General features: G+C 49.5%; 7 protein-coding genes across 7 annotated transcripts, besides 2 other annotated features; 3 read left to right on the top strand and 4 right to left on the bottom strand.

Moving 5' to 3' along the window:
• Window positions 1-176: 176 nt before the first annotated feature.
• FPSE_04781 (uncharacterized protein) lies at window positions 177-1,007 on the bottom strand (the record flags this gene model as incomplete). The annotated part of the gene is made up of 3 exons (XM_009257899.1): window positions 177-367; window positions 422-760; window positions 815-1,007. The coding sequence occupies 3 exons, from the start codon at window positions 1,005-1,007 to the stop codon at window positions 177-179; spliced, it is 723 nt and encodes a 240-aa protein (XP_009256174.1).
• A 534-nt stretch (window positions 1,008-1,541) lies between these two features.
• Window positions 1,542-3,227, top strand: FPSE_04782 (uncharacterized protein; the record flags this gene model as incomplete). The annotated part of the gene is made up of 3 exons (XM_009257900.1): window positions 1,542-1,699; window positions 1,760-2,124; window positions 2,179-3,227. 3 exons carry the CDS (start codon window positions 1,542-1,544, stop codon window positions 3,225-3,227), a joined length of 1,572 nt encoding a protein of 523 aa, XP_009256175.1.
• A 546-nt stretch (window positions 3,228-3,773) lies between these two features.
• On the bottom strand, window positions 3,774-4,327 carry FPSE_04783 (uncharacterized protein; the record flags this gene model as incomplete). The annotated part of the gene is made up of 3 exons (XM_009257901.1): window positions 3,774-3,877; window positions 3,932-4,228; window positions 4,291-4,327. The coding sequence occupies 3 exons, from the start codon at window positions 4,325-4,327 to the stop codon at window positions 3,774-3,776; spliced, it is 438 nt and encodes a 145-aa protein (XP_009256176.1).
• A 743-nt stretch (window positions 4,328-5,070) lies between these two features.
• On the top strand, window positions 5,071-7,242 carry FPSE_04784 (uncharacterized protein; the record flags this gene model as incomplete). The annotated part of the gene is made up of 5 exons (XM_009257902.1): window positions 5,071-5,136; window positions 5,401-5,550; window positions 5,604-5,982; window positions 6,039-6,448; window positions 6,505-7,242. 5 exons carry the CDS (start codon window positions 5,071-5,073, stop codon window positions 7,240-7,242), a joined length of 1,743 nt encoding a protein of 580 aa, XP_009256177.1.
• A 2,528-nt stretch (window positions 7,243-9,770) lies between these two features.
• FPSE_04785 (uncharacterized protein) lies at window positions 9,771-10,102 on the bottom strand (the record flags this gene model as incomplete). Its single annotated transcript, XM_009257903.1, has 3 exons — window positions 9,771-9,802; window positions 9,844-9,921; window positions 10,060-10,102. The coding sequence occupies 3 exons, from the start codon at window positions 10,100-10,102 to the stop codon at window positions 9,771-9,773; spliced, it is 153 nt and encodes a 50-aa protein (XP_009256178.1).
• Window positions 10,103-14,002: 3,900 nt separating this feature from the next.
• Window positions 14,003-14,040: a microsatellite.
• A 340-nt stretch (window positions 14,041-14,380) lies between these two features.
• Window positions 14,381-14,432: a microsatellite.
• A 469-nt stretch (window positions 14,433-14,901) lies between these two features.
• On the top strand, window positions 14,902-16,465 carry FPSE_04786 (uncharacterized protein; the record flags this gene model as incomplete). The annotated part of the gene is made up of 2 exons (XM_009257904.1): window positions 14,902-16,275; window positions 16,334-16,465. 2 exons carry the CDS (start codon window positions 14,902-14,904, stop codon window positions 16,463-16,465), a joined length of 1,506 nt encoding a protein of 501 aa, XP_009256179.1.
• Window positions 16,466-18,411: 1,946 nt separating this feature from the next.
• On the bottom strand, window positions 18,412-19,781 carry FPSE_04787 (uncharacterized protein; the record flags this gene model as incomplete). Its single annotated transcript, XM_009257905.1, has 2 exons — window positions 18,412-19,483; window positions 19,564-19,781. 2 exons carry the CDS (start codon window positions 19,779-19,781, stop codon window positions 18,412-18,414), a joined length of 1,290 nt encoding a protein of 429 aa, XP_009256180.1.
• Between the last annotated feature and the right edge of the window lie 4,295 nt (window positions 19,782-24,076).

Genomic DNA, 24,076 nt, shown 5'->3' with positions numbered 1-24,076 from the left:
AATTCCAAACTCCGGAAACGCCTCAAGTCTATATATCCGCTGGTCCATAACTCAACTGGTCGAGACTCAATCATTTCAATATGAACAAGACTCAGGCCACCTAATCCTTGTTGAATGCAATATCAGAGAGCACCCTAGTCCAATTCTCAGTCCCATTTCCAGGTTCAATAGGTTCTTCAGTATATTCGCATTCGCGTTGCCCAGCCTGTTGCTTCCTTCTGGTCGAGGTTAATCTTGTATGGGAACGGGTTCGTTCCTTGGGTGGTGATAGGTGGTATGTGGTCCTTGTGGGTGTTTGCGAACGTAACAATCTTCATCGCTGTCGTTAGAAGGGTTTGTTCCATTGCGCGTCGGACTTTAGCTCGTTCTATATGGCTGTTAGTGATATCCTCTCGATTAAATCAAAGAGTCCGAAGCGTACCGCTTTCTGTTCTGGGCTCGGCGACGGTTACTTTGATCGTCCAACATTCCCAGCAGACCTCTTCATCCCCACGAGACAACCAGGCCTTGCGCCGGCGCTTCTCGAAGAACTGCACAACCAGCTGCCCGCGCCCTCCGGTCGCGCTTCCGCCGGAAGCATTATTTGTTCCACCGGATGAGCGCTGGGTGTCTATCTGTCGCTCAAAGGCTGCGACGCGTTGTTCTATCATAGTCTCGAGCTCATCGTCGTCGACATAGGGTAGAGTGAGGTCCAGAACTTCACGAGTTTGAGGAACTAGAGAAGGAAAGAATCTGTGAAAGAATATCGTGTGAAGTAAACCTATAGCAGGCAAGTTAGACTGAGTTAATCGTGATAAATCCGACCGTGTTATACAGAGTGTTGTTGAGGTTGTCAGATAGCGGGGTGCTTCGTATAGGGTAGTATGACCATCAGGAGACAAGAACCAACCTTTAACGACGTCGCGAACGGAGCGCGGGTCAGTAAATACATCGAGGATAAACTCTGGCGGTTCCTGTTGGTCCATGTTGTTTGGGCTGTCGTGAACTTGGTTATGCGCTACGAGCATGATTGGTGTAGATGAAAGAAGTTGAATGAGAGGAAGTGAGTTGGATATCGCAGCGCAGATATTGGACGAGTAATGTTAGATAATAGCCTCCTAAACAACGTCACCGAGCCATATGGGAGGGGCATGGGATCTCATCCGTCCCCACTCCCCACTCTCCACTTACCCCGTGCTTTATCTTTCCAGCACAGCCACAGACGCCACAAACCGCCTCCACACCGGTCGTGTCTGCCGAAGCCGACCACCGAACACGGGGCATGCCAATCCCATCTTACATTTGATCAAGCCTCCAGATTTGGGGCCGAGGCTCATGTTGTGATTGATTGATAGACTGTGCATGGTATCACCTTTTCCCCCCCTAGTTAGTACTCCGATTCAACAACTCAACGACCTATTTACCGCCCACATGTCCACATAGCACCCCTTTCCTTGGCGAACTTCGATACACGTTATAGCCACAGCTACAAGAGCAATTGATCCATCGGATCATCATCATCACTACCTCATCGCGAATCCTCCACCACCTCCATCCATATCATGCTCACATCCGCTCGGCGCTGGCTGCGCAACAACCGGACGCCCATCGCTGTTGGTGTGGGCGTCATCGGTGCCGGCTATGTCGCGACTCAATATGTTATCGGCAAGCTCAACGATGCTCGCGAGCGCATGAGCAGTGATCGTATCGCCAAGGAGAAGTAAGATTTATCCTACTTGGAAAAGAGCCTAAGCCATTATTTACTAACAATTCCTCGCAGCTTGCGACGTCGCTTCGAACAGAATCAAGAGGACTGCACATTTACCGTCCTGGCTCTCCTGCCTTCAGCAACGACTGCCATTATCGAGGCCATGAACACGGAACGGATCACACTCGAGATCCAGCAGATGAAGGCCACAAAGGCCATAAAGAATGGCGGTAACGAGTCTGCCGCACCACCAAGCCTCGCCGACACAACATTGACAGAGGAGGACGGGAAAAGCATGGCAGGCCAGAGCGAGAGCGGTGTGCACCCCAGTCAGATCCCCACGTCCTCACCATTCAACGCTGGTGGCGAGACGAATAAGGAGGCTCCAAAGCTACGCAAGACGAAACGACAATTATGGGATGACGTGACTATTAGTGGTGAGTTAAGGCTCTTGAATGTTTCGATTTACAGACAACTGACATGTCAAACAGCCGTGACGCGATCCTTCACTTTGATATATACCCTTGCATTGTTAACAATGCTGACTCGAGTACAACTCAACCTATTGGGTCGACGAAGCTACTTATCGAGTGTGGTGGCCCTCGCAACAGGCGGCCAACACGGCACCATCAGCCTTGAGAACAACGACGACGATAACACAGAGCAGGCATACGGCAGCGATTTTGACATAAACCGTAAATACCTGACTTTCAGCTGGTGGCTGCTAAACAAGGGCTGGAAGGATCTCATGCACCGAGTCGAGAGTGCTGTGCGCACCGTCTTTGGCAGCCTTAGCCCAAGAGACCTCCTGAGCTTCGAGAGGTTTTCTGAGCTGACAATGGAGGTTAGAAAGCTTGTTGAGGGCTCCACAAACGAGGAGCGCCGAAAGTCCGACTGGCTTCACTTTCTGCTTCCGCCCAGGGATATGGAAGATGAGGTGATCAAGGAATCGGGCATTCTTGACGAAACAGCTAACCACGACCCCGAACACTCGCCAGCTGCGTCACAGGCAATTCTGAGACGTCTTCTTGACGAGACTGCGGATCTCATCGAATCACCTAGCTTCACACATGTTCTCACTCTGCTCCTTGACGCTGGCTTCTCATATCTGACCGACAACAAGCTCGCCACAGCAGCATTCGAGCTCCCAGCCTCGGATGGCATTGTTACTCCTGAGCTCAAGGATCAGCAGCGCTCCAAGGTGATCTTGCTGCCCAAGATCATGTCAGTGTTGACGCGCCAAGCTCATGTTATTGGTGACGGAATGCCAAATGAGTATCTTCAGAAGATGGAAACTGTCCGTGATCTCGAGGCCTTTGCTGCTGTCGTGTATTCAAGCAACTGGGAACAAGAGATCCGCACAGACGACGAGCTCATGGCCAGCGCCATTGATCTTGGTGCTCCGCAAACCAGTGGAAAAATAACGCGATCACAGACTCAAACGCAGACTCAGACAAATGGCGAATCAAGCATGGTTGTGGTCGACTCGCAAGGGGGTTTCGAGAACGCATGGGGACGAGCAATGGATAACAAATCGTAAGGCGTATTTTGGTTGAGCAGCTACATAACGCATAGGGGGAGTCATGGCAGGGTCATCATGGGAATTGTAAGGGTATGGACAACAACGATCAGCATAATATTGGGATGCATTTGAATCACCGACATAAAACACATATTTCGTATGCCATTTAGAGGCGGCGGGTGTTTTGTTTAGTCTAGTCGAGTTCGAGGGATGTGGTTAACGCATCAGCTCGTGTAACATTTATGCCGGAATTGGCGCTGGGTATAGTCTCTTCTCTCTTTCTGCTTCCGTACGCCTACTCTGCAGACGCCGTGAGGTGTATTTTGCTCGTTGTGATGCAAACCAATCCCCTATTTGACGCTAGGAAACATGGCCGTGACGTCCTTGGATTCGGCACTTCTCCTCCTGGGAGACGGCGTCGAAGAATAGTGGTCTTGAACACGCATATGCGTTTTACATACCACAGTGTCATTATGAGGTAGGCGGCTTTTCTCGAACTGCCCGATTGTTGGCGCTGGAGCCCGTGAAAGCATTGCTTTTAACGACGATTTGATTGTTTGTTCTTCACATTAAGCCCCTGATGAACTGATCGAGGCCGAGTTCAAAGAGCTCGTTCTTGACACCTTCGCCCTTCTTGTGCTCTACTGGCGCCAAAGGATTTTTGACCACTAAATACTGTGGTTAGTTTTATCTTTGATAGCGGCATAGAAGGTTGCAAATACCATATTCAACCCATAGGTTAATGTATATTTGATGTAGTACATTGCGCATGCTCAACGTTGCTGTGTCGGTCAAGATAACGAATCTCAGGTTCGCAGGTGTCTCGTAAAAGTGAAGCTTGTACTGGGCGGTCCGATAGCTGATGAATGCGTCGTCATCACCACCGAGTTTGCGAACCATATTGCGCAGGGAGAAGACGGTTCCGAATAGGAGTTTTGCGTCGTCGGAGGATGTCGTGGGTGCGGCGACTTCGGAGCCTGCAGACGATGGTAGCCATGACTTTGAGTAGACGCACTCGGCTGTAAAGAGAGTGAGGTGTTAGCTGAGAGGCATGTTGAGATTTGATAAGGGTGTTGTTTACTGTGTCGGTCGAAGATGTGGAATGAGTAGACAACCATGATGGCGGTTCAAAGGGGTTCAAGGTCGACGTCTAAGGTTGTCGAATAGGTAGTGGCACTGATGCCTTGCGTATGGAAAGATATGGTGTCTCTACAGTTGGTTGGATTGAGTGAGATGCGCCGGTTTAAGTTGTCAATCGGGTTCAGTCTAACAGTGTCGAGGTGGATGGAATGCGATGCGATGGTAGGTTGCTTGGTAGAGAGTAGTGGACATGTACAGGCAAGACAAGCCCATGATAAGCTGTCACCCACTGAGGCTCAAGTCGCTGTGGCTGTTCTAGCCGAGCCCAAGTGAAAGCTTTGGCGGGGCAGCCACTGGCATGGGCCTGGAAGTTAGGCACTTTCAGCTGGAACCCTCGTCCAGTCCCTCCCTCGAGTCCTCTTCCCCATCTTTAGCGCATCATAGCCTCAGGGCTGACTGACTGTAAGCGGGCAGCCAAGGCTCACAGGCTCACAGCTGGAGCCAGAGTTAGAGTTAGATTCCTTCCTTCTTTCCATCGTCGCAATCACATGTACAGACCACAAGCAAATGATACAAGATTGCTGTGTCAGCCTCGTTATTTATCCTTAATCAACTGCACTCCCCCCCCCAATTCGCAAAGGATCCAATTGATTGCGGGGCAATTAAACCCAACCTGTCAATCCAGTTCAGTCCAATCGCATCGCATCGCAACTACTGAACCAGGTAGTCTCTCCAGTATCCAATCTTGTTCTCGTTGGGCAATCTCTCAGTATCGTTCAGCATGGACACGCCTGAGCCAGCGGCACCTCCAGAGATGAGGCCTTCGTTCACTTTCCCTTCGCCCCAAGTTAGAGTTGACCAACATGACGACGCCTCTGATAACAAGCTTCCGCCGCCCCTCACTCATCACCTGCAAGTCAACCCAAAGGCAGAATCTGAATGCGCCTAGCTGACAATGTGACCGATAACAGAACAGAACCAACAGAGGTTCTCCATTTCTCAAGCCCTCTCAGACATCATAAGCGAACCCCAAGCGCTCATCGACAAGTCAAGGTGTGAAGCCAATGGCGATGCCTCAAGTAGACCTCGCGTAGCTGACCAGGACCCTTAGGAAACTCTTGATGCGCAAACCCAGTTTGGGGATGAAGATTCCGATGGTGTCTCCCAGCATCGAGTAAATCAGTACACAATCCTGGAGGAAATTGGGAGAGGCTCTTATGGCGCAGTTCATCTTGCCAAAGACCAATTCGGTCAGGAATATGTGAGTATCAAACCTGCACCCCAGACATCATCTCCCAGCTTACACAACCTTAGGCCGTTAAAGAGTTCTCTAAAGCTCGCCTTCGAAAACGGCTTCAATCAACCATCCTCAGACAAGGTCCTCGAGGTCCGAGGCGCATGGGTCCTGGTGCCGGAGGCCCTTTCAACGCTACTCCCCGCCTCGTCAATGATACTAATGATGCGCTGCATCTCATACGGGAAGAAATTGCAATCATGAAGAAGCTCAACCACCCTAACCTTGTCCAGCTTTACGAGGTTCTGGACGACCCCGAAGAGGATTCTATCTACATGGTCCTCGAGATGTGTCGGAAGGGTGTCGTAATGAAAGTTGGGTTGGATGAGCAGGCTGAACCCTATTCAGAGGAGAACTGCCGCTACTGGTTCCGAGATCTTATATTAGCCATTGAATACTGTGAGTATCATCGGATCAAACCCATTCCTTCGGAGGGCTGATATAATACCCCGTAGTGCATGCGCAGGGTGTTATTCACAGGGACATCAAACCAGACAACCTGCTTCTGTCTAATGATGATGTGCTAAAGGTCGTTGACTTTGGGGTTTCCGAGATGTTTGAGAAACCAGACAACATGAGAACAGCAAAATCTGCAGGCTCTCCAGCATTCCTGCCCCCCGAGCTCTGTGGCAAGCACGGCGATGTATCTGGAACTGCTGCTGATATCTGGTCAATGGGGGTTTCGCTCTACTGTTTAAAGTATGGGCGCATCCCTTTCAACCGCGATGGCGTTTTGGATATGTACGATGCCATTCGGTCTGACGAACCCTCTCTCCCTGAAGATGAGAGCCCAGCCTTTGTCGATCTCATGCACAGCATTCTCAACAAAGATCCAGAACAGCGCATAACCATGGACAAGCTCCGAGTAAGCTGCACACACCCTTTGAAGCACTGAGATGATGACAATTGACGTTGAAATAGGAGCATCCATGGGTCACCAAGCAAGGCACAGACTGCTTGCTCTCTGCCGAAGAGAACTGTGTCAACATGGTGGAACCACCCAACGAGCTTGAAGTTAACCGTGCCTTCACCCGCAAGATGAACCATCTCCTATGTGTTATGAAAGTCATTCACCGCTTCAAGTCAATTTTGGCCAAGCATCGCGCCAGATCAAACACCAGCACTCCAAAGCAAAACCGTGGCTCGTTTGATGCATCGGAGGAGAAGGCCAAGGCCGAGGTGATTGAGGCATTGCTTTCCCGAAGACGAGATTACCAGACACAGAAACAAAAGCCGGGTGCCAGTAATGGAACGCCCCCAGCACAGGAGTTTGATTCACAGAACACCACACCGTTCCTTGGTATCGGCACAGGTATAATGGACGAATTTGCCTCCAACGAGGCTACTCCAGACATGGTATCCGACTCGCCAACAGCAGTTGACTTTAACGTTTATGACCGAGCATACGAAACCGCGATCGAAAGCATCACATCCAACCCGAATGTCTCTACGCGCAGGCCAACTGTATACCTGACCAAGTTCGTTCAGGATACAGAGAATCTGAAAGGGGCTTCTGAGGTGGTTGAAAAAGAGGATACTACCAAACACCCACAGGATCCACAGACGTCGGACTCAACAGGCTCGGCTCCTAACCTGCTCACCAACCTAACGTCCAAACTAGGCCTGTCGGATAAGCAATTGGATAAGAGTGAGGCCTAATTATGGATATGACATTGTGCCTGGCAATAGATTCTAAAGTTGGGAAGCACGTTTAGGACAATGGCGTTGAGACGGGGGTTGGAAACAGCTTTGGCGGACATTATTGAAAGAAAGGAGAAAAAACCTACCAGCATAACACATATATATAAGACTTTTGCAAATTATCGTGTCTGTCGGTTGTATAAGTGATGGTTTGATTCTGTATAGTGTATTATCAATCAACATACATGCGCAACAGTCAAGTCCACTAAGCGACTCTATCTAGGTAGGTAACAGAGAAGTTAGCCCCCGAGCTTTACGGTATAGAAATAAAGAACCTAAGGGTCGAGTCTGAATAACATGAACTGCCAATAATTTCGCCTCTTCTGCTTCCACCGGCCGATGTTCCTGATATCCGGAGGAGAACCAAGCATGACACGCTGTGTGGTTTGTTGGAGGGGGGGGGTATTGCCTAAACTCGGCTCGAGGCGACATTCTCCTCTGAACACTTACCGCTCCAAATCAATGCACCGTCCCGTCAGAAAGAGCTAAACCCAGTCGCAACAACGGGAGGCTGTTCCGCAGACGGGATATAAGATTCGGGTCGTCTCCCTTCTTATGCATATGTGGGTACCACTGTATATAAAGGCACCAGGAACACCCGACGCCACGTGGGAACCGTTGCTCAAGGTGTCACTGTACATAAAGAGTACCTAGGTACTATTAAATCTCAGCCGCTGTCTGCAAAGGTCGCGATCAGCGGCCACCAACGAGCTGTAGTGAGACACAATTGGGCGCGCAGCACTGGTCTGGCAGGGTCGAGATAAAAACTACGATAAGCTTGTCTAGATAGCTTGTCTAGCTTGTGTGGGCCGCAAGGATAGCTTTCGGGAACAGGACCGGGGCTGAGAAGATGGGTGTCGAGTGCGAACCAGTAGACTCTTAGCGATAGACCACGAGCAGAGTGTTGTATACGATTTGATGTTGGTGTGTAAGTATAAAACGCCGTGCTGATCAAAACAAGACGGTGTGGTGTCTGGTCCGTCCGAGTAACCGACCGTAAAGTTACGAGCTTATATGATACCTCACAAGCATTGTCATGAATGCAATCTCTTCTTTGTACAAACGTTGAGATATGGTGGACGGGGGTCAAGCGGTGAAGGGTTTGCTTCTCACAAGTATCTTTGTCAAGCGATACGTCCCTGAGGATGAGAGACATATGCATTGCCTGTTCTGACTTGGGCCGCATAACGCAAGGTCCTGTCTCGAACCGTGCTTAAGCGATAATATTTTGTGCTCGTGTCAAGACGGAACATCTCTATACGCGATAAGGTTGACACCAATAGCCAGCGAAGACGAAGACGAAACACCCATTAGATGTCAGCATGTCGATCAAGCCGTAAAGTTGGATTGATGGTGGAGTCCAACTTGTCGGTACTTAGTATGATGGTATAGGTAACCAGGTGAGACGTAAGCATACTAACGACTGAATGGCTTAAGGGCTAGGAGCGAGCTACGTTCTCCTGTAGGAATACATTTATTCAAAATTGCTTGGCATAAGTGAACAATACCAAAGCCGATTAGTTCCATCGATATTGCAAAGCGAAGGAATACTCCACAAGTAAATTTATACTGATTATACAGTCTGACTTACACTATATCTATAAAACGGATTGGATATAAACGGGCGACCATTAACTTTCGATCGATTGTCTTTCATTTCAGAACTTGTTATTACTGTAGGCAGCTTCATAAAAGGTTATTTTTTAAGATATTGAGACTGAGTGACAATTGGTCAGCGCTATGGGGCTGCTGCACGTGCAATGAAGCGGGCCGCGGGACGCGTTGCGCTAATGCGGGAGATCACGTGCTGGCGCTCGCATCTCGCAAAAGTTGATATCAAGACATCAACATTACAGCAAATTGAAAAATTGAGTAATCGATCAACAGTGTCGCAAAATGCAACCTGCAATATGTTCCGAGTTGTGGAGCTTTGGGTTCCTTTGGTCAAAATAACCAGGCTATGCCTCATTGAGACCTTGGCCTTGAGGCATGTAACTGACTACAGGGTTGGTAATCCTCGCGTCACCCTTTAGCTGGGGGCATAGTTTGTACGCAGGAGGCCTCTTGAACTCGATTGACAGATCTCGTACATAGTAAAAGGAAGTTAGTTGTTATCAGAGCTAACTCATTCGAAGCATTGGTGGGCCCCGTGAAGCTCCCAGACCGCATGGAAGTGATGTTCCTTGTAGTCTCGGAGAGCGGGGGCTGTGCCGCTGAGCATATACGTGAACAGTACAGACACATAAATGCAAGTAGAAAGAGATGTGTACGCAAAAAGAGTAACGACATCAGCAGATCATGCCACTTCATCGCGCTTTGTGCGGATGAATGGAAATACCTCACAGTGTGCCGTACCATGATTCATCCCGTGTACAGAGCACTGCCAGCATGCGAAATTGAATTGGTAAAGAATAAACGACGACTAGGTCGGAATCCCCAGTTCTCTCTAGCTTTGTTTGTTGTGGGTGGTCGGTCTCTCGAATTCATCAGCCTCGGTGCGTATTGATGGTTGCAATGCCTAAATGCTTACGTTACATGGCTACGGTATAAAGCACGTACATATTTCGAGGACACGAACAAGTTCGTCGAGTGGCTGCATGGCAGGATCTTGGACCGGGCCGTGATCTAGACTCTTGCCTATTGTTCAATAATCAATGCAGCTACAGCTATGCATTGGCCTGTGAATCACACTGACCCATAGAAGTGAGGAGCTAACTAGCTAATCTAGTTAGATGAGAGAAGCCAGATGAACAAGTTGCTGTAGCTGTCGCTTACCATGCCTCGAGGTTGCAGAAAACTTGACACTATCTAGGTACATACTTGTCCAAAAACGAAACAATTCAGCTACTTTATGACATGTTAGACCACATCTTGGATTATTTGTTTTTGCATCCTAAGCTCAGGTCTCAAGTTGTGTGCCGTCTATATTAAACGATTATTGCAAAAATTGAGAAAATAATTGCCTTTTTCGGTAAATCCTGGGTCACTTATTGTTGATTCGTTCTTTAGCAAATAGAGAAAGGGATGAAACCCCAAGTGATGGATGTGCCTACCCCGGAGGTGGTTACCTACTTACCTACCTGGGAAGGTACCTGGCCGTAGAAGGAGCTCTGGGCCCGATTGAAGCCATCTTTCCTTCCTTGTTGAAACGGACACATCAAATAGATCATCAAGAGAGCTACTAAGGTACCTACTTAGTAGGCAGTACCTGCCCACAAGGTAACGGAACTCTTACATCGTCGTCTGCTGCTAGGTATTCATGCTGTATTCATTCTGACGAAGAGTCACTAATGCCTATTTCTCAGCATTGATTATTCCGTCAAAGCCAAGACAGTCTGGGTCCAATCTTCAAAACGACAATCGATTTCATGATCATCATGATAAATCCCGGGCTTATTCTTCCACATGATGGAGGGAGGGCATGTGTATTCTACAGGGGTATCGAACAAAATCCAATGCCAATGCTGTAGGGCCAGCCAATGATCTGCCGACCATTACTTGGCGAGGTGAACTTTGAACACCAGGCGTTCAAAGCGCAAAACCCTCTATGTTGATGAAGGGAAGGGTCGAGGCCTGTGGCTTTATAGTTTGAGTACTCACAAGGACAAAAATGTAAGACTTTAGACCCTGATATTTCTACTTGCCGTCATAGCCTGCAAGACAGATGAATTATGAATGCAGATGTATCGATCAAGCACCTACCTATAGTACGTTGGGCCTCATGAACTCGTGTCTTGGCGCTTGAGAGAGTCGAGTAAGCACTTTAGCTCTCTGTTGTGAAAATATGCACAGGATTCGAGATCGGTTGTTGTTGTCGGTGAGTTTTCCCAACAAATCGTTTGTGACATAAGTAAATAGGCTATGGTATGCCGTCCTTACAGACCAAGCTTGCCCTTATTGAAGAGGAACTTCAAAGATACATCCGTTACATAGACCTCCACAATTCCGGTATCCTTGTCTAGCCGGATCTCTTCCTAGCCATGCGCCATTTCTTGGCACTTCTGTCAGTGGAGCAGGCTGGGGTCGGCAGAGATTCAAGGATGATATTCAAACCATCAAACGCACAAACCAGATCCGTTCGGTAATTATCCCTCTCACGTTACGAGAAAGCCTATCGTGACACCACCTACCGTAAAAAGTCTACGTGTAACATCATGATATTTGCTGGTTGATGTCCCGTTCGCTTCGGCTTGCGTAGAAGTACGGACGAGTCTCCAAGAGGCTGGAATCCCAGACCTGCAGCTTTGGTCAGGCAGATATTAACGGCACATGTCAATGGACAAAAATTGGCAGCGGCTTCCCGAAGAAAACAGGTTAATAATAAGGGTATGGCCCAAACCGCCACTGCATTCACGCCCGATGTGATGATCCAGCCTTGGTGCATCGCTGCGCCAAGTACGAGCGTGACCAGCGGCTCTTCCTCTCCCATGCGAGGCACTTCTGAGTTGTACAAGTCAACGGCATATGGTCCATGTCGCTGGGGATTCGTTTTCAGGCAGTATCATTATTCACCGTATCAAAATCAAAATACAAACAAGCCAATCCTCAGTGAGAGCTCACATCCGATCCGATGCATTAAAGAGACGGAGCAGTCAGTTCAACACTGGAGGGGTACCCACAGAGATGGAGCACACCGCATCGACAGCTAGGGGGTGCTATGGCTGCTCTGCTTCAACTCTACTTTGAGCTGGAGCATAACAACTACCTACAGATGGAGGTCGAAGCACAAGAGACACACAGAAAGAGTCATCATGCTTGATTATGTGGGTTGTCCAGCTAGCTTCCCTGCCGCAAAGTGTACTGAGCTACTATTGATTCCGTCGTATCTTCGCTTGGGACCGGGGCGCTGTTTACCGGTTCTGTGTTCCTAGATCTGCCGTCATACATTTAGGTGGTTGCTCTCCTCGGTATTCCGGATTGGCTCGCTGCCTCTACGTCACCGCCTTGTGTTGTTTTACAAGATGCAGTTTTCATGCAGCCATGACACTGAGCATCGCGCGAGAGTCAGATAGGGTCCTGCATGAAAACATGAGACGTACATGACCACATCCCGGATATTTCTTCGGGGTTTGAAAGAAGGTCTGTGGCCTCTTTGTTTTTTAATTCTCATTCAATTATGGATATTGAAGTCTGGCCTAGGTCACAGTCCATGTACTCCATACTTGCGCATACCTCACTAACACCCATGCTGGATGACAGGCGGGGCCTCATGGTTCCCATTCCGAGGTATCTTGCCGTCTTGAATCAGCTCTAAAGAGACCTTGTGGATACAGCCTGGTCTTCGTTGGGAGTACCATTTAGCTTGGGGGAGAATTCCCTCTGTGGTACCTGGACCTCATGACACTATCATGACTACTCCCTCCTCGGAGTAGCGCTGCTGCTGGCCCCTCCTTTCGTAAAGGGCATTTGACGAGACGAGGGCCAGGCCTAAGGTTAGGCCAGGCCAGGGCTCGTTCTACTCACACATGGGTCGTCGGAAAACTAGAACCCTTGACTCGGAAATAAATGAGTGACAAAGAGGTTTGATGAAACAGAACAGCGGATTGGAGGGATGATCAATTCTCATGGCACAGAAAACATGTCCTTCTGACCCTCCAGCATCCCCTTGCCGCATTGTGCAGTAATAAAAACAATGGATGATGTGGACAATCTGCAAAAATACTGCTGATTTGATAACTGATGTTTGGTGTGGAAATGACCGATGATGAGCCTGATGTAGTCCAAAGATGGGAATTATATGGAAAATATTATCAATACAAGACCCATAGAGGGCCATCGGATGCGGGCATGGTCCCGGCAGTACATACAATGTATGGTCTATATCCGTTTATTCTGATGCAACTTGCTTGGCATAAATGTCCTACTATGATACTCGATGACTGATATTGGAAGCCAACAACAAGTCTGCAAGTTGATAACAGATCGTCCTTGTGTGCATGTTCTGTCCTGCGCGCGCAGTCAAGGCATAGTAGCGAGTGCGTGCTCCTTGTAAGTTACCAACCCAATCTACAGGTGCCAGGTTACTTTGGAGCAAACTAACGGCGGAATTTTATAGGAATTACCTAGGTAGTCCTGCACTTTTCCCATTAACCTGGCGGGTACTTGCAACGGCATATAGAGCGTCATGATTAGCAAAGTACTCTGGAGTACAGTTCATTTAAATTTGATTGCTCATATGGGGTCGTTGTTTCTTGATCAGTGGTTAATAATAACAATAACAATAAGAAATTACTGTTAGCTTACCTTCTATACCCAGAGTAGGTAGGTAGGTACAGTACCTGCCTCACAGTTACCTGTCTTAGTAGTGCTGCCGACAGTGCCTCCATACTGGACATTGCCGTAGCCAAAACCCTCACTCACCTCTCACTTTTTCTTGTCACCCGCCGTCTTAAATTGCCGCTTCCCTTTTTCCTCTTCCACCACTGCTTTACATTGTTTTCCTTTTTTACCTCTCGCCTCCTCCTTCGCCCTCTCGACTCTTCTTCTTTTACCCCTCTGTCCTTTGTTTTGTTTTGCCCTATTAAAAGCAGCCATAAACAAAGGTAGATCGCCTCCCCTCCTCTCCTCATATTTTGTCATCGGCACTGCTGCACGGGCGCCAGCGCCCTTGGAACCCCCCCCCCCCAACGACGACTACCACTAAGACGAAATTCATTTCTCTTTCTCGCTGTTCTCGTTCCGTCTCGCCTCGCCTCGCCACTGTGACTCAAAAGTTATTTACAGTACAGTACTGTTCAGTGCAGCGCAGCGCAGTGCTTTATTGCATCCATCCAACGACAATAGCGCTCCCCTGCAAGTCGACAACCGTTCGTGACCTGCATCCGCTCTGTCTTGGCGCTCGGCATCACCAGCATCAGCCAAGAAAGTCCAGAGAACCGTGACCAAGGACCCTCCTCCAGTGCCTCGTTTTTGCCTTCTTTTTTTCTTCGGCCTTTCTCTTGTCGCTTTTCAGTGCCCAAGCAACTCTACCTCAAAAACTTACGTCTTTGTCGGCATCTTTCGGTACCTGCTATCAAGTCACGCCAAACAACCGGACCGCCACTCTCGAGGTACTGTAACAGTACTGGCTCTTCATAGCCACCATCACCATCTGCGATCCAGTCCAGTACCTACATTCAGTCCAACCTAGTCCAGTCCACCAGTCCAATAACTACGTATCGACATCCGTCTTGCGCTTTCGCCTCGTCCCCACTCTCCGCCAAGATCTAGGACCCAAAGACAGCTCAGAGATCCCCCACTGTCCTGTTTTTGCCCGCTTGCTCGTCAATCTTGTTCTTATTAGCGGCCCTGCGCTTTCCAGAAAGCACTATTAAAAGTCGCTCTTCTGCGTTCGGCTTTTCTCTCCGTCACCTGGCACTTGGCTTACTGTCGTACGCTGGCTTCGGTCGTACGCTCACCGCAGACTGTTGCTTCTAGACTGATCCGTCGCGCAACAATCCCTTGCTCGAGTCGTGCTCACCCACGCCCGCCCGCCTTGTGCTTGTGCTACCGCCCGTGTCTGCTGTCGCACCAAGTTGCCGCATATCCCACTATCGCGACACTTTTCTCGACTCTCCGTCCCAACTATACTCTCTAGTATCCGAGACACTGACGCTCGACGTTTATTCATTTACGAAAATGCCCACCGCATCGGGTTCTTCAAAACCGCCCTCTGCAACGAGCTCAAAACCATCCTCGGTCAAGTCTCAAGATGGCGTCAAGAACTCCCCAGGTCTAACACCGCAAAATGGTGCGACCACAACCAACGGAAACCCTCCTTCGGACACCCACTTGAAGCCCACCACCTCTGTCAAGAATCGCCTTACTCGCATGTTTTCGTCCAAGGATACCTCAAGAGTACCAACACCTGCCCCTTCGACTCTCGACCTACCTAATCGTCCGCGTGCCAACTCGACGAATGGCACCTCTACGCCCGCAGGAAAGACACCTTCAACCGAGAAAGGAAGCGACAAGGCTGTGCAGAAACCCGCTGAAAAAGCAACAACTCCCGGCAAATCTACACCAAAGTCGACCGGCAAGGAACCCTCTCAGCGTTTTGTTCTGGATCCAGAGTTGCAGGGAGGCCATGAGCACCATCTAAGATCAAGCCGACGTCAGGAGAAGCTCTCAGATATGTGGAGAGCACTCATTGGCAAGAAGCACGAGGAAACGCCCGAACACGACCTTTCACTCGTCTCGAACTGGGTGGACACTCTGCAACAGGAGAAAGACGAAACGGGCGAAAAGAAAACCGGACCCAGTGCAACAACGACTCTGGTCGAAAAATACGGCAAATGTCAAGAAGTAGTCGGACGTGGTGCGTTCGGCATTGTTCGCATCTCTCACAAGAAAATCGGAGGCAGCAATGAAAAGTTGTTTGCTGTCAAGGAGTTCCGACGCAGGCCTGAAGAGACAGAAAAGAAGTACAGCAAGCGCCTTACAGCCGAGTTTTGCATATCATCGTCCCTTCGACACCCCAACGTCATTCATACGCTTGACTTGCTCAAGGACGCCAAGGGCGATTATTGTGAAGTAATGGAGTTCTGTGCTGGAGGAGATCTCTACACCCTCGTCCTCTCAAGTGGGAAGCTCGAGGTTCAAGAAGCCGATTGTTTCTTCAAGCAAATGATGCGTGGTGTTGAGTATCTACATGAAATGGGTGTAGCACATCGTGATCTGAAGCCCGAGAACCTGCTGCTTACCACCCGCGGCGCCCTTAAGATTACAGATTTCGGCAACGGAGAGTGTTTCCGAATGGCTTGGGAAACGGATGCGCATATGGTATCTGGCCTATGCGGTTCTGCTCCCTACATTGCCCCTGAGGAATACACTGATAAGGAGTTCGACGCCAGAGCTGTAGACGTATGGGCATGCGGTGTTATCTTCATGGCAATGCGAACCGGTCGTCACCTTTGGCGACTGGCCAAGAAGGATGAAGACGAGTTTTATGCTCGATACCTCGAGGGCCGCCGAGACGAGGAAGGTTACGGCCCTATCGAGTCTCTCCATCGGGTATGTTTATTCATGCAGTGTTGTTGATTTATGCGTCACGAACTAACATGTTTTCCAGGCTCGCTGTCGCAATGTAATTTACTCGGTTCTCGATCCTCATCCTACTCGCCGTTTGACAGCTGCTCAAGTCCTTAAGTCAGAATGGGTACGCGAGATCAAGCTATGCAAGGCTGGCGAAGAGGGTCTGTGATGACAGGAAAAGACTTTGGTTGCCTTTTTGGCCTGAATGTTTTCGAGTCGATGAGCAGTTGACTCGAGGCCATTTAGATAGGATAACCAAATTCGAGTGGGGCGAAAGGACAGGTTGGCGTTGATGGCGGCACTGAGAGCCAGGACACTGATGATTCCACGACCTATCGTTTGGGTTATTTCCTTTGTCATTTGATACCGAGCAATGGTGTTGGGCGTATTGTAAACAGAAATATTTCCTTTTATCGTTTTAAAGCATATCATGCCCTGGAAGGGCAAGGGTTTCTTGCACTCAGGAGAAGCACGGCAAGGTTTGCCTATGCTCAGGAGTTGGGTTGGTGGTATAACGAGACTCGGCCCGTCAACTATTCAAGAACAATTTTGTCAAAGAAGATTACATTTCCAAGACTAGGAAGCACAGGACAGGGTCGAACAACAAGAACACGGAAGGTTATGAATCACGGGAAATGGACGAATGCTTTGGATATGCGCGGTCTTCGTCGAGGAAGGCCTGAACTCGGACAGGCAGATAGGGGAAGTCAAGTCCAAGAAGTTATGAAACCGACAGCTTCTCAGTCAATGAACAAGGAACAAAAGAGAGGTGGAATGGCATTGTCTGTCGTTGACATCCAGAGATATAAAGATATAGGAAGCAGAATAGACAAGGCGTTGTTCATATCAACGCAAAGATTCTATGCACATTCTTTTAACCGACCAACGTGTTACCCCGTCAAGATCACAAGAGCTTTTCCCATTACATACCCAGGCGATCTCCTCAAGATTGAACATCGGGCTTCCCTTCCCCCTTCCCCCTTCCCCAGTTATAACATATTAGTTATCTTAAACACTTGGAGACCACTGAGCTCGATTCGCTGGCGACGAGTTCCAAGAGTGAATTCGAAAAGATTGAGGTCGATGTACGGTCTTTCTCTGCTGGCAAACCAGCTCTCGACAAGACAAGACACTTGACAAGATGATAGGGATGATTCATAGCATTATGAGACAAAAGTTAAGCTGTCGATATACTCTTATGAGCCTACCAAATTATGGCATATCCCAGGCTCAGCCCCCTTGAAGCAATAGCTAATAAACAAAGGCGAAATGAAATAATGCTAAAGCAACTACAGCAAGTGCCTCTACTGAGGAAGCAGCTTTCAAACAAAAAGTGGTTTCGGTTTGTAATAAAGCAACTTATCGGTATTGAACATATAGATAGATATATTACGCCTATGAAATGTGTTGTGGAAGGCTCATGGGCCGTGTGCTTTATGCAACAAACAATTAAATCACAAAAGAAACTGAAGAGCATATGACCCGAAATATCCTTTTCAAGATACGTTATCCCATTGATTAACGCCCAAAACCAGAAACCATACACCCCGCACGAAGCCCATCAAGGCAATCGCCCACCATAAGACAAGATAAATCCAAACCAATATCTGGTTGGAATCGACATAAACGTGCAAAAGACAACACGGTTAACCCTGTCCGTCCTGCTCATATAGCTGAGTCGAGCAGCGAACTGACCCCTTCCAATACCCAGATCGAAGCTCACTAATCGATCTGTTTTATCCCCATCCATGGGTTACGACCGCCTAGAAATTGTATAGACCCAACCCGTGATCACAATGGCGAAGTCAAACGACAGTCACACATTGCGAACCGAGCAATAAAATTGTTCAAACAATCAAGCAGAACAACGAGAATATCGACGCACAATGTCATAGCGTCGTCATGACCAAAAACATTATGTCCACCCTGTGGACCCCCCCATTCGTGAACCGCGATACCATCCAACCTTTTCGAGCCGATTCGAATGCAAGCCACAAGATAATAGTGCTGAAGTAATAAACAAGAATAACGCCTTAGTTATTAGGCTAAAAGAGACCGGGGGTGATGGCTCGGTCGGTATTGAGAAGATTATTGTGGATTATCGTTTGCGGTCGCCTATGAGTGGAATAGGTCCCAGGCCCGTTCACATAGACGAATGAACTCTTCCTTCTTAGCTCGCTGAGTATCAGGACTGTCTCGTCCGGCACCAAAGGGTCCGCGGGCGCGTGTAGGGGCAGGTCCATGTCCCAGTGGTGGGCTGCCGTCTTCATATTCGGCACGGGTCCTTCGCCTGCTCGTGCTTCGCGACGCATCAATGGGTCGGCTGCCGGGAGCTGGAGAAGGAGGAGTTGGTGGCTGGTGTCCGCCATAGTGGACAAGCTTGGGGAGAAGCTCTGTTCGCCCGCCAGCGAGGTCTTGCTGAGCCTCCTCGGCAGATCGGTACTCACGGCCACGGCCAGGCGTTGGAGCCTGGGGAGGAGGCGGTGGGTGACTGGGAGATGTCAAAGGCCCGCGAGAGCTGGGGCCACTAGGGTAAAGAGACTGAGAAGGAGGAGCATTGTCGGGGTGTGCCGAAAGCCCCTGGCCAAAGACATCGCTGATGGGTGGCAATCGGTTGGCCGTCTGGTTAGCAGGAATGTGGTGGATATGAGAAGTATTCGACAGGTTGGATGGCTGGTTAGTGATATGCCGGGTCATAGGAGCAGGGTGTTGTCGGCCGGTAAAGCTGTGGCCAAGAGGCGCAGACTGGATAACTCTCTCATTGGCAAACTGTTCATGAGAGGGAGCAACGATGGAGAGGCCAGGAGGGGCCTTGTTTCGTCGAGACATGCCAGGAGTTTTGGCGGCGAATGCGTCCTTGTCGGGTCCGTCTCCTTTAGCAGACTGCTGGTGAAGTCTGGCCTCGATAATGTGTCGCTGTTGTTCTCTCACTGACATACTTCGCTGCAGCTGCTCCTTCATAACAGGGTCTTGGGTGACGAAGCCGGGAGAGAGGCAAGCAATACCAACTTCTTGAATAGCCAGGCCGTCGCGCGCAGTCATGGGCCGCGCCGATGTTGGCTGGTTGGATTTGGGTGTGTTCTTGGACAGGTCGAGTTTGCGCGGTCGAGGTCGCGTGTTGGTCATGCTGGGAGAAGCAGGCTCCTTCTTTACGATAATTCTAGGGGGTGCGCCAGCGGATCGGGAGCTGCAAGGGAAATTAGCAAGGGACCAATGGATGGGGGGTTTTTTTTTCTCGTCGAGAGAAAAGAAATATCGGTAACTTACGCGCTAGATGGTGATGATTTGTTACCTTGACCAGCAGCTTTGGGGCTGCTGCTGGTGGACTGAGCTGTCGCATGCGAATTTGAAAGATTGAGGGAGGAACGTTGTGCTGATGGGGAAGTTCCGGCGGCGGCGGCCGACGTGGAGGGAGCGGGCAGTTCAGGATTAGAGAATCTTTCGTGGGGAGCGGGAGAGGGAGCCATGGCAATTGCAGCACTCATAATGAAAAGAGCGAGTGCAGGGTTGTGGGAATTGGCGGCAGGTGGTTCGTGTTGTAAGGAGATGAAAGAGCTGCAAGGAGAAGCCAAAAAGGCAAAGCCAGAGCGAGCCGAGTAACTGGGTTTTTCTGGGTCTGGGTCTCGCGAGCCTTAGGGTTCTGGTTCCTGTCTTTAGGGAACTAGACGAATGAATCGGTCGGCGAGGACCGTGGAATGAGACAGGAATGGAAGCGATCGTGGAAATAGGTAGTGCACGGCTTGATTGAGTCCTGGCCTTGACGCGGGAGAAAAGGGAAGAAAAAAGAAGCAGGAGCAGGGCGTCCGGAACCACGAAGAGAGGCTGGGTCGGGCTAGAAGAGAGAATAGATAGGTACAATAGCTCAGCTCGGGCGACAAACCAAAGATAGAGTGTCTGGTTGGTTAGTCGGTTTGGTGGATGGTTCGACGACGGCGGCTCTTCTTTTTGCGTTGCGCTCTGACTTGGGTCCAAGCTCAAAGCGGGTGGTTCAGCTCTGTACGAGATGTGACAGACAGACAGACAGAACAGGAACGGGTTGATTGTCTTCTCTTGTGTTTTTGGTGACAAAGAGAAATAGAGATATTCCAGAGAATAATGGATCTGGAAAAAGAAAAGAAAAAGAAAAGATACCGAATGATTAGTCTCTCTTCTTGTTGCCAATAACCGACTCTGAGAAAAGCCAGGGGCGTCAATGTGGCTCGGACGATCGACTGTATCAAATTCGGTACGGGGCGTAGGTTTGGGCTGTTGGCTCCAGCTCGGCAGGGCCGCGTTTCGCGTGGTTTCGCTCAACTCAGTTCGGTTTTAGTTGGCTTCCAGATCAGTTGGTAGGTAGACAGAATTCCTTGTTCCGTCAATTGATGGTTGTACGTTTGTAGGGCGATGGTCGTCAGATCAATCAATACAATACCCTCGGGTAAATGCCAAATCGTCAATCGAGAAAGAAAGATTCCTTCCTGCTTTTGGAGCTGGACAAGGAGGCCTGTAAGTACTTGACAGTACAGCGCAGCTCAAGCGGCTAGCCAACAGTGTAAGCTGCAAGACCGTGGGCCACAGGCGATGGATCAGCGAATGAAGAGATTCCCACAGCCGACTGTAAATGTGACAAGGCGGAGAGAGGCGTTGGTGTCGGCGGTAGCAACAGTGCAGTAGTGAGAGTGAGCTATCACAGGCAGACAGTCGAAGAGATATGATGATGATGTTGATGTTGATGAGAAACTAACAAGAACCCACGACGACGGAAGGAAGAAAGGATAACAACAGAAAAGAATCAACCAGCTGACGATGAGGGGTTGGTTGGGCACCTGGCGATGTTTTATTTGGTGCCAATGTATTTTATGAAGGGGGATACGGGGAAAAGTGACACAAAGGCATGGCGCCTGGTCCGTAACTTGAAGCAATGGACCCAGCCTGGCGAGACGAGCCAAGGGACATGGATGGGATCGAGAGAATAGAAAACAGCTAGGGTGGCCCTGGTTGGCCACATGCTTGGATACTGAAGGGGGGTGAGGCTAGTATCCGCAACCAATCCAAAGGCTGAAAGAGAATGAATGAACTTCTAATAACTGTCCATCAAAGTTAGACTTGATGAGGACCAGTGCTGAAACCCCTATCCTATCCAGACATTTGCCAGCTCTCATCGGTCCGCAAAACAAGCCAGACCAAGGCAATAGCATCGTGACCGGCGAGCCGTATCGAATTGACAAGCGGGCAAATATCTAGACTAGATACATATCCTCAGAAACGGCACATGAGGTGAGGCATGGCGAACCGGGGTTGAGGTGGTCCTCACCTGAATCCTGCTGCTGGCTGCACACAACCCAAGCCAGCCGTCGGCCACTCGTTGTCGACTTTGCCGGCATGAGTTTTGCCCTCACCGTTGCTGTTGGTTTGATACTGTATGTACTTTATCCTTCTACTAGCAAACCAAACCATTCGACGTGGCCCCAGTTGCTGCTCATAGAACTCTTATCCCTGTTTGAGCTTTGAGCTGTTGACTTGCGCACGAGTTGTACCTGTCGGACGGCCCATGCGCCGTATTTTTCCGTACAGCCACCCACAGCTACATGCGATGTCGTTGGCCTGTAACAGCACAGTATGCGATGCTTATTCGGATGGTCCTTATTTTCAAATGTTGATCCCATGAACACCGGCCAAGCTGCCGATTGATATGAGTGTTTTTGCCCAAGTGGACTTGTTTGACAAGGCCTTGTTTGAAGATCTGAATTCGGGCTGACCGCCCCTCGATCCTGATATAATCCTCATGTCGATCTCAGACACGCCAAACAAGCAAACCGTCTGCCGAGCAGCAACATGTCTTGCAGTCCCAACACTGGTCTCACATCAATAATGAGGACGAATTCGCCGTAAGCCGTACCACAACCATCTGTCGTACCGTGTTTCCAGGCACAAAGCCCCAAGCAGGGTCCTACAGGGACGGGGGGGGAGTGGTGCGGACCAACAAACAGGGTTGTCTAGAATCTTGAATCTAGACAACCTCATTCCTGTCAGAAAGCCTCTACAGCCTGTAACGGTCAATGTCAGCATCTTGAGTTAGAGCCTTGTGATGGAAGGCTTCTTGATGCTCGCCGCTAGCGTACCCCATGGCGCTGGTACGCTAACAGTCTCACGGTCGCTGGTTGGTAGCCCCGGGATAGGCCAAAGCCGGGCCATTTGAAGGAACGATGCAGCTTGTTTCGTCAACGATCCACGGCCTAGTCAACTGATAGTGTCCATCCAAATAGACAAGCAAATAGCTGTAGCCAATGATGGCTTGTTGGCTCTCTGTCACCAGCGAACAAAGAGGACTAAAAGGGAAGAGAAAGGAGGTCTCGATTGGATGATTCGATACAGGTTGTTGGTGCAAAGTTTTGGCGGTTCTAGCTCCCAGCCAAGCGATAGGCAGGTGAGAACCGTAGCTGCCGAATCGGCCTCGCATTTCGTCCCATCCCATCACGAGACGAGACTTTTGACTCCCCATACTTGGTGGAAGCGGGCAAAGAACGAAAGATGGCATGCATGTACGGATACTCTAACTGCACAGTAAGCCGGTGAGATCGGGGGCCTTCCTCGTTTGGGGGGTAGTCCGCATGGGTGCCCTTGCCCTTGCCCTTTCACATCTGAAGACCGGGTTTGAGAGGTGAGTATTATCCCAACGCTGGAAAAGACTATTCCGAGGCAAAACAACGATCCTCGCTCTCCTCACAATGTGGACAAAATCTGTCTCGTCCGAGGTTATAATGTTTTATGATTGCGTTGCCTTGTGACTACTAATTTCCTCCTGCCTTAATACCTCCCTAATCAAGTCTCCAGTTGTTTCCCATAAGCAGTTACAGACAACATTCATATCCTCTAGACCTAGCCTCCCCCACCTTGAGTTTTGTCCACTCTCTCACACACTGAAACTTGCCCCTCACTCACACTGAAAACCCCAAACAGCCTAGGGCCCTGACGATCTTTTGATGGATACCTACATGCAAGTTCGATTTTGTGTCGACCAGATATATCGACGGTCCATGCCACCGCCGTCGTTTGCCATGCTATATCTGCCTCTGCCCCGCCTTAGTTACACCAAAATGCCAATAGTTCGCACTCCAATTTGGGACATGTTATCAGAAAATCAATCAGCATTATCTGACGAACCGTAGCTTCCATTCTGGACTAACCAGCATGTGACAAGTCGTATTGTGTCTGCTTCAAGCATGTTCTTCGAGGAAATCGTGATCTTCACTCAGCCCACTCCCTATGGCAATCCGTAGTTGGGATGGGTGATCTGCATTCGTCCTCGTCCTCAGCTTCGTCACTCTTCAACCCGACGAACCCGCCAACGATTGACAAGCTCATCTCCAAAAACTCGAGGGTTGTGTGCTGAGACCATGGAGGTTCGAGAATTACCCTTGCTGCTGTCAAACAATTCAAGGGTTTTCAATAACATCCGATGCCAATATCCAACGAGGGTCTGTCTATATCACACAAAACCCGATAATTCATCTCGGTGGCTTCACAGTGGTCGAGATAGAGTCTTTGCTTGCATGACAGCGCTCCAATTCCGTTCTCGAGCCCTCCGACGATCACTGTGTTATGCCCCCTGTCTCTGATCGGAACTCTCCTTGTCCGTCTTGACCAACCATTTGAGGGAAGCTCATTTTCATCGTCGTCAGCGGCCCGCATTCATCTGATCTGCCACTACTCTGTACTCATGAATAAAGCAAGCACTTCAGAGACGGATGTTACTCCAGAACACAGTGCTGCACTCATTACCATGGACGGAGGACAAATG

Source organism: Fusarium pseudograminearum, chromosome 4 (genome assembly GCF_000303195.2).
Source record: "Fusarium pseudograminearum CS3096 chromosome 4, whole genome shotgun sequence".
Taxonomy (NCBI): Eukaryota; Fungi; Ascomycota; class Sordariomycetes; order Hypocreales; family Nectriaceae; genus Fusarium; species Fusarium pseudograminearum.
The sequence above is the reverse complement of the archived record's forward strand: the minus strand, read 5'-3'. Positions and strand labels throughout refer to the sequence as shown.